Source organism: Nannospalax galili, unplaced genomic scaffold (assembly GCF_000622305.1).
Source record: "Nannospalax galili isolate Female #2095 unplaced genomic scaffold, S.galili_v1.0 scaffold129, whole genome shotgun sequence".
NCBI lineage: Eukaryota > Metazoa > Chordata > Mammalia > Rodentia > Spalacidae > Nannospalax > Nannospalax galili.
Window position 1 is genome coordinate 344,832 of NW_008360030.1, and position 9,318 is coordinate 354,149.

At 47.0% G+C, this 9,318-nt stretch overlaps 2 protein-coding genes and 1 pseudogene across 10 annotated transcripts in view; 1 reads left to right on the top strand and 2 right to left on the bottom strand.

The window, feature by feature from the left end:
• Rbm10 (RNA binding motif protein 10) overlaps positions 1–1,687 on the bottom strand; it is a 34,011-nt gene extending 32,324 nt beyond the window's left edge. For 4 of the 9 annotated variants that reach the window (XM_008824090.2, XM_008824089.2, XM_008824091.2 and 1 more), the window contains exon 1: positions 1,105–1,687. Coding sequence is in view for 1 of the 9 variants with exons in the window: in XM_008824093.3 (XP_008822315.1) it covers positions 1,074–1,143 (70 nt within the window). In the remaining 8 variants the exon portion in view is untranslated. Of the gene's footprint in view, positions 1–1,073 lie in introns of all 9 variants that reach the window. The other 5 variants (XM_029559144.1, XM_029559147.1, XM_029559143.1 and 2 more) reach the window with 3 other exon arrangements.
• A 145-nt stretch (positions 1,688–1,832) lies between these two features.
• On the top strand, positions 1,833–3,757 carry Ndufb11 (NADH:ubiquinone oxidoreductase subunit B11). Its single transcript, XM_008824095.3, has 3 exons — positions 1,833–2,093; positions 3,227–3,357; positions 3,527–3,757. Exons 1-3 carry the CDS (start codon positions 1,887–1,889, stop codon positions 3,648–3,650), a joined length of 462 nt encoding a protein of 153 aa, XP_008822317.1. The 5' UTR covers positions 1,833–1,886; the 3' UTR covers positions 3,651–3,757.
• A 2,178-nt stretch (positions 3,758–5,935) lies between these two features.
• On the bottom strand, positions 5,936–8,097 carry LOC103726504 (annotated as a pseudogene).
• Positions 8,098–9,318: the final 1,221 nt, after the last annotated feature.

The following is a 9,318-nucleotide window of genomic DNA, read 5'->3' on the forward strand; positions in this document are numbered from 1 at the left end:
CTTTCCCAGGTGGTTCCAAAACATCTACTTCTATTGAAACAAAGAAGCAGCCACTTCATCCAACTTTCAGGGCTGCCACCAGAACTGGGAGTCCTGAGAGTGATATGACCCAATCAGGGATCAGAATGATCCCTGAATCTTGGGGCCCCACCCACTGTTCAGAAACCAAGTAAAGCTGGGTGGTTACTGCACCTGCTCAATGCTGGGTTGCCACCACACCTTTCCAGCAAATACACACACACCTATTTTCTCTTCCTCCTCAAACCACGGGGAACCAGCTAACTGCTCCCTAAAAGGGTAAATGAATCACAACCAGGAGCCCCAGTGGCTGAGAAACTGACACAAAATCCTCAATAGCAAAAGGGAAAGTCAAACGTTGTCATACATACAGAAGAGATAAAAACCAAAGTTACAGGCAAACCCCCAAATAACTAAGGGTCAAGATCACAGACGGAAACCCACAATAAGGGATGTAATCTAGCAGAGCCTCCTTTTAACACATGGTTGTCAGTGTCACAGCTACAAAGGCCCAAAAGAAGGAAAGTCCTATACATATTCGATCCGCGAAACGTTAGGGTCAGCAACAAGACAGCCTCCTGACGGGTAAGAACCAGAGGTCAAATACAGACACAAGTGATAAAGACCAGAGTCACTTTCTCAGTGCTCCTAGCCGCCCAGCACACTTAAATGAACAGGGGCCATGGCCACAGAGCACGTCCCCATGGATAGATAAGTGCTGAAGTAACACGGGGCAGTTAGCATACCCCTCCTCTAAGAACAACAACAAAAACCCTGAAGTCACAAACACGGACGTTCCAAAAGATAAAGTTCGATGGCGCAAACACAGTAAGCCACAGTACCCCACTCCCATCTGTCCCTCCCTTCCCCCAACCCTCGTGTACCCATCCCGTGTCCCAATCGCGCACGCGCTTTTGCTTTCACAAGAAAAGGGGGGGGACACCCCCTCCCAGGTGCAGGCTGTGCATGCATCTCTCCGATCCGCACGAACCAGGAGTGTGCAGTCCGTAGCCGTGCCTCTGCTATGCACATCACCCCCAGCCCGGGTCCCTTACCTCCACCCCCGCGACTAGCGTTGGCGCTCACCTTCTCGGCCCGGGCTGTCAAGGGAGAGCTCCCAGGCATCACCTCGGCCCGCAGCCACCTCCTCCAAAACTCCCTCTTCAGCCGAGGCTGACGAGTGCAACAATCCAGTCCCAGGCTGGAAGCAGAGGAGAGGAAAAGGGGAGGGGAAAAGCGCCCGGCGCGTTGCCCTCCCAAGGAAACTCAGTGCCGCCTCCCCCCAATCGGCCGCAGTCACCAGCACAAAATGGCGACGAAGAGAAGGAAGCCGGCGCTCCGACCACCATCCACCTACTAAGGGAGCGCGCTCGGCCGGCCCTGTCTATTGGCCGCCGCCTGCCAGGGGCCGGCCCTGGCCTTCCCTGATTGGCAAGTATTTGACACCTCCCTGTTCTCCGTGAGAACGCCCCACGAGTCCAGAAAAGAGTAGCTATTGGCTATTCCTGTGAGGCCCGCTTTTTAGAACCTTACTTTCCTTTGAAGTTGAAAGACAAGCGGAAGCTCCGCCTCTTTCCTCGCAGGGCCACCCAGATGTCATCGCTTTCTTATCAAGGAAATGAGCAGACCTCGGAAGACCAACTTTCTCTCCACTTGATCTAGTGGATATAAATGATCAGTCTTATGGGGACATGATGTGGGAGGGAAAAGGGTCTCCTCAAAGCCCCACCTCTCTTGAAAACAAACTTGGACCAGAAATCTGTTTAGTGAGGTGAGGGCGGAGCGACAAAGATCGCACTGGGATCCACTGCAGCTGCGCGCTGTGACATTTCCGTCCCCGCCCCCAAGAGTCTACCGCTCAGTCTGTCATGGCGGCCGGACTGCTAAGTTTGTGTGCTTGCCGCCTCTCGGCGACAGCGGCGGTGCGAGGGCTACCCGCTGCCCGCGTTCGCTGGGAATCGAGCTCCTCTAGGGCCGTGGTCGCCCCGTCCGCCATGGCAGGAAAGCGGCGGGTAGAACCGACTATGCATTGGCAGGAGGACCCAGAACCCGAGGACGAAAACGTCTATGAGAAGGTGAAAGGGAGGGGAAACGGGACGCTGCAGGGGTCAGTCCTGGACCGGCGGACGGGGCGTCGTATAGGACGTTCCCAGAAGGTGGAAGATTGTGAGCCGGAAAAAATCTTCCACGCTTGTTTTCCTCCTTTTTGTTTTTGCCCTAATATTTTCGGTTCAGGACCAGAAGCGACATTAGCTTTATTTGTAGACGGAAATCACGCCTGAAGTGGGCAGCGCTCAAAACGCGTTAGAAGCATCGTAATCACAATGATACTAAACACTGAGGTGGCACTGCTCGGTGCCAATCCGTGCTAAACATTTTTTTATATAGTGACTCATCTAAGTCCTAAAAATGGCCTGATTTTGAGGTAGTCACTACTGTTGCCACTATACAGGTGAGGAGACTGAAACACAAAGTTACTTGCCCAGGTACACATAACAAAATACCTGATGGAACTGGAATTTTGAATTTAGGATTAATATGTCTTCTGTGCTTTATGAATAGCAGAGACTCTGGAGATAGACAACCTGGGTTGGAAATTACCTGTATGACCTTGGGCAAGTAGTTTAACCTCTCGGTGCCTCAGTTTCTTTATAAAGTGAGGAAACTAATAAGACACGTAAAAATACACCTCTTTTTAAATAAGTCAGAATAGTGAGAAAGCAGCTGACACTTCGAAAGTATCCAGCATTAGAAGGTATTTATTATTGCCATTTTCCACCTTCCTGGGATATTTTGAGGTTTGGGTATTTGAAAAGGCCTGATATATACTAATTACTTCATCAGCACTAACCTCTGGTTGAGCGGCTTTATTGTAGGGTTGTATAGGATAAGTGGAGCCATAGGAAATTGCCAGTATTCAACCATTTTAACCTCTATAAGTAGTGCTTTCCTGTGATACAATTTAATAGGCAACAAAGTCAACAAATGAAGCCAATTTTTCAGTTGGAAATAAAACCAAAACCTTGAATGAGGAGATGGGTGGGAATTAGACATGGTGGGAAGGAACTTTGCAGATGCTAAGAATAGGAAGAGGATTATTAGTATGGGAGAAGATATTGACTTGAGGAGAGATTGGAGACTACATTATGCAGGGCCATTACATGGCTTCATGGAGCAGAAGGAAACCTCATTGACCTCTCCTTCTCAGAACCCAGACTTTCATGGATATGACAGGGACCCTGTGGTGGATGTCTGGAATATGCGAGCCGTCTTCTTCTTTGGCTTTTCCATTGTCCTGATCTTTGGCACCACCTTTGTGGCTTATCTGCCCGACTACAGGTATGGAGGTTTTCCAAGAGAGTGGGTAGGGCAGAGGTGGGGGTAGAAGTTGAAGGGAGTCTCTGACCAGAATCCTTTCCCTGCACTGTTGGGGAACAAGGTATTGAGGTGGGGAACTGGTATCCAATGTGGCTCCCTCACATCAAACCCCACCTGTTGCTGCTTCTAGGTTGCGTGAGTGGGCCCGCCGTGAGGCTGAGAGACTTGTGAAGTACCGAGAAGCCAACGGCCTCCCCATCATGGAATCCAACTGTTTTGACCCTAGCAAGATCCAGCTACCAGAAGATGACTGATGAATTACTGAGTGGGGCTCAGTAATGGAGAAGCACCACCTTCTCCACCCTCTGCCTGTCATTCAGCCCATTCCTCAGAGTACCTTATTAAAGGATTGAGCATTTAACTGGCTGATGTTGCTTTTGTTGTAAAGAGAGTATAGGGGAAAGAGTGTCACAAGCCTTAAAAGAGACACTGCAGCCTTCCTTGGGTGTCCTGGTGGTCTGTTGCTATATAACACACATTATAAAGTTTAGTGGCTTCCCAGGACGCTGTGAGTTGCATGGCCAGGGTTAGGTGGCTCTTCTTGGATCTCAGGTGGTTGCAGTTAGATAGTAGCTTGGGCTAGACACATCTGAAGTACATCTGTGCTGTACAGCCAAGAAGGTTTCTTCACACAGTGTGTCTGGCACTTCAGTTGTCAGCACAATAACCTGGGCTTCTTAGAGGGTGGCTTGGAGCTCCTCTGGATGGAGATGTAGCATATAGGAAGAAATTGATAGCAATCCATGCAAACAAGCTACCACTCTGCAACCTTGCTGCATTTGAAGATGTGCTGGGACAACCAAAGACAGGGTGGTGGGTGAGAGCAGGGTTTTTCAGTTGAGGATAAGTGTTTGGCTCCCTACCCCCTCACACAAATTAGAATGCATATATAATAACAGTGGACACTATTATCTACTATATCTTCCTTGTCTTTAGCAATGAAGAGATATTTCACCTTCTAGTTCTAGCAGAAAAAAGGGACTGCAAGACAAGTTCCCAGGGGACAATCTGTCAGGCTGTTCCTAAGCATTTGTACTTGTCACATGATCTACTCTAGTGATTTAATGGGGGAATGAATAGCGAAGAGTGAATATGGTCAAAGTACATAACATATTTGAAAGAAATTGGCTATATAAAATTCAATACTATGTACAGTGAATATATATTAATAAGAGTAAAAATGTCTAAACAAAAAAGTGTTACATACATTTTCATTATGGGAAATAAAATGTTTCTCTTGGTCTGGTGCTCAAAGTGCAATTTTTCCAATAAAAAGTTTTTTTCAAGACAAGTTCTTACTATGTAGCCCAGGCTGTCCTTCAGTCTGTGGTCTTCCTGCCTCAACCTCCCCAGAACTGGGACACAAGTATGTGAAACTATCCTGGCTCAATAAAATTATTTAATCAAGGAAATTTAATGCATATAAAGAAAAATGTGTGCTAAGCTCATTTACTTTTTTGCAAATTAGCCACAACTATGTGGCCAGCTATCACATCCAGAAACAGAACATGGAGCTGACTTGTTTTCTTCTATTTATTATTATTGTGTACATGCGTGTGTGTGTGTTTGTGTGTGTGTGTGTGTGTGTGTGTGTGTGCATGGCAAACACATGGAGGCCAGAGTACAATTTTGTGGAATTGCTTTTCTCTTTCCACCATGGGCTCTGGGAATTGAGCTCAGGTCATTAGGCTGCGCTTTTACCTGCTGAGCCATCTTGCCTGCCCACTCTACTGACTTCTAAAATATACAATTCTTTTTCCTGGTTTTGAATTTCTTATAAGTGGGACCACTGTTTGTCTCCAGCTTCTTTCAGTCAATGCAATGCTTGTGAGACTGATCATGTTGTTGCATACATTAGTTTTCTCATCCTCATTGCTACATTGTGTTTCACTGTAGAAACAGATCACACTTTACCCATTCAAATGTTGCTGTCCATTTGAATAAATTTGTATATGTGATTGTTAAGAATTAATTCTGTGCTGATGGAGCCAAAGGCCTCTCATATGCTAGACAGGTATCCCTGGGCCTCCACAAACGTTCTTTTTATTTTCTATTCCAAAAGGCCTTTGTTTTATCTTGTCATTGGTGTCAGGTTGCCTCATTCTTAGTGCAGGTGACCCTCCATCCCAGGAAATAAGAATTAGGGATGGGAGTCTTTAATGATATTATGGCCTCTATAAAGCCTCAGAAAAACCTCACACAATTCTGAGATCTGATAGGAATCCTGCAAAGATCAGGGTTGGTCAGAGGCAGTGGCAAGAGAGATTGTTCACCAGTCAGGAGGCTGGGAGCTATAAAACCCCATCCTTGGATCAGCTCAGCTTTAGGGCTCCCATGTATACAATGGAGAAGGGGGAATTGAGATTTTTCCCTTCTGTCCACGTGTCTCCTGGCCAGGCATGGCTCAATTACACTAAGGGCTCAACTGAGAAAGGAGTAGCAGAAAACTGTTGTGGGCTGGTTACTTCACACGGTGCTGGTGCTTTGGCCTCTGCTGGAGCCTGGCACCGTGGGCAAATTGTTCCATCAGGCCCCAGTGTCAAATGAGGGACAAGGAGGCTGCTGCCTGAAGCCCCACTGTGCTGCTGTACACAGCCTAGGAGGCAGAATACACCTCCTGCAGTTGCATCTACAAGCCATTTAGGGCTGCAAGCCCAGGCTTGGGGATCTCAAGGAGACAGTTGCCCACCCTGGAAAATCTTTCAAAATGGTTTGAGGGTGAGGAACTCGAAGACTTGGCTTCAGCCAGCCTTTGGTGGGAAAGCAGGTGGTCTCAGAGGGCTGTGGCTGGCTCTAGAGCATAAATCTGTGGGGAGGATGAGTGGCTATTTCTAGAAACTGCCTGAGTCAGTGCTCCTGCAAAGACAAACTCCTCAGCCTAATTGGAGAAATTCCTTGTGGCTCCTGGGGCTCTCTCTATAACCAGCAGGAAGTTCTGCCCAGGCTGGTGATGTTGCCGTGGTCCCTTCATCTCAACATACAGATTTTTTCCACAGTGAAGCCTGCATCCTAAGCTAACAAACTCTTCCTCCTCTGGGTTTTCACAGCATAAAACTCCTTGGAACTGATATGATTAAAAATTGAAACAAGGGGCTGGAGAGATGGCTCAGTGGTTAAGAAGACTTGCTGTTCTTCCAGAGGACATGGGTTTGATTCCCAGCACCCACATGGTGGCTAACAGCTGTCTGTAACTCTAGTTACAGGGGGATCCAAAACCCTCTTCTGGCGTCTGTGGGGCATTGCACGCATGCAAAACACTCATAAAAGTAATCAATAAAATATTAAAAATTGAAGCAAAAGAAGAAAATATCCTATTTTTCTGAGACAATCTACCAGCATGTGCCCAAAAAGGAACCTGTCACAGGCCACAGTCAAGTAGAGGATCTCAATAGGCTTCAGAGTTATGTGAAGGAGCCCACAAGGAAAGGTGTAAAAGACAGATGAAGAAAGGTTCTGATCTCAGCCTGAGATACAATGTAACAGTAGCCCGGTGCTATCATCTCTGTTAATTTTGGAACACTGCAGTTTCAGGTCCTTTTATGCTTGTTGTACTTGGTTCCAACTCTGATACTTGCTCCAGTCAGTGGGGAGAGAGGAGAGAGAGAGAGAGAGAGAGAGAGAGAGAGAGAGAGAGAGAGAGATGCTCAGTGGGGTGTTGACGTAGTCCTGCTTCAAGTCAAGTCATGTAATCCTGATTCTTACACACACACACATTTTAAGGTTTATTTATTTATTTATTTTTATTTTTATGTGTTTCAGTGTTTACCTACATGTAGGTAAGAACACCACATGTGTGCCTGGTGCTGGTGGAAGCCAGAAGGCAGTGGAGTTACAGTTGTTTATGAGCTGCCGTGTGGGTGCTGGGAACTGAACTCGGGTCCTCTGCAAGAGCAGCCAGTGATTTTAACTGCTGAGCCATCTCGCTTGGAGGTTATATTCATGCCAAATTTCACCTTCTTGTTCTCTACCATCATGTCAGAGATGTTCTTGACTGACAAGTACTGAAGCAGCCTGTTCTAGTTTGTTTCTCCATTGCTGCGACAAAACACTCTGACCATTACCAACTTGGAGAGAAGAAAGGCTTTTTTTGTCTTACATCTCATGGGTCACAGTTCATCAAGGAGCCCAAGGTAGGAACTCAGGACAGGAACTTGGAAGCAGGCGCTGGAGTACAGGCCATGGAGGAACACTGCTTACTGGCTTGCTCCCCTGACCCCTGCACAGCCTGCTTTCTTATACAATATAGGCCCACCTGCCCAGGGGTGGCACCACTCACAGTGGGCTGGGTCCTCCCACATCATTCAATAATCAAGAAGATGCCCCACAGACATGGTCACAAGCCAGCCCAATGGAGACAATTCCCCAGTTGAGGCTCCCTCAACCCAGGTGTGTCAAGACTAAAGCTATCCAGTACACAGCCTAATGTCGTAGCCTCTCATCTTAACAAAAAGGAGTGTGTCACTACTTTGAAAAGCACAGTCCTCCTCCACGACATCCTCCACATGTGCCCAGGGATCATCTATTCCCCCTGAGAAAAAAAGTCACTATATCCAGAGTGTCTGTACAACTCTTCCCATTGGGCCTGCAGAGCCAGCCTTCAAATGTGCTTGCTTTGAACAGGATCACTGGGCAGGCAAACCATCCTCTCCATCTGGCCATCTTGCTGCAGTTGATGAGATCTTTCAGCTTACTCACCTGCATGTTGCTCTGCTTTTGTTTTTGTTTTGCTGTTTGGTTTTGTTGTTGTTGTTGTTGTTGTTGCTGCTGTTTTTTGAGGCATAGTCTCACTATGTTGTCCTGAAACTCACTATATAGATCAGGCTGACCTCAAACTCACAGAGACCCACCTGCCTGTGCACCACCATGCTCAACCTTCTGCATGTTGCTCTGAAACCTAACACACAGGCAGGAGAGGCAGGTCAGTATCTATGAGCATTCTTATATACATCTCTTTTATTACTCTTTCTCTTTTTTTGTTTTTTTGAGACAGGGTCTCTCTGTAGCCCCAGCTGCCTGGGACTTGGTATGTAGACTGGACTGGCCTCCATCTCACAGAGATCTGTCTGCCTCTGCCTTCCAAGTGTTGGAACTAAAGGCGTGCACAACCATGCCTGGAAATCTTTAATTTTTTTTATGAGTCAGGGTCTCATTGTAACCCAGTCTGGACTTGACCTCACTATATAGTTGAGAATGACCTTGAACTCCTTGTCCTCTTGCTTCTACCTCCTAAGTGCTGGGATTAAAGGTGTATACACATCTTTAAAAAAAAGATTTTGTGTGTCATGGAGATGGCTCAACAGGTAAAGACACTTCTTGCCAAGCCTGACAACCTGAGTTTGAGCCCTGGGACCTACTCAACTCCCTCAAGTTGTCCCCTGACCTCTGCCCACACATAAATAAGTAAATGTTAAACATAAAAATCTTTGTGTGTGTATGTATATAGTGTGTGTATTTGTCTTCATATTCTTGTATGAGTGCAAGCATATGTTTGCCACAGGTCATGTGTACAGGTCAGGGGACAACCTCAGGTATCAGTCTTTAATTTCCACCTTGTTCAAAACAGGGTCTCTTGGGGGCTGGAGAGATGGCTCAGCGGTTAAGAACACTGGTTGTTCTTGCAGAAAACCCAGGTTCGAATCCCAGCACCCACATGACAGCTAACAACTGTAACTCCGGTACCAGAGGATCCAACAGCCTCTTCTGACCTCCACAGGCATTGCATGACACGGGTGCACTTTACCTACATGCAGGCAGTACACGCATACACATAAGATTTTAAAAAATAGGCCGGGCATGGTGGTGCATGCCTTTAATCCCAGCACTTGGGAGGCAGAGGCAGGCGGATCTCTGTAAATTCAAGGCCAGCCTGGTCTACATAGTGAGTTCCAGGCCAGCTGGGGCTACAGGGAGACCCTGTCTCAA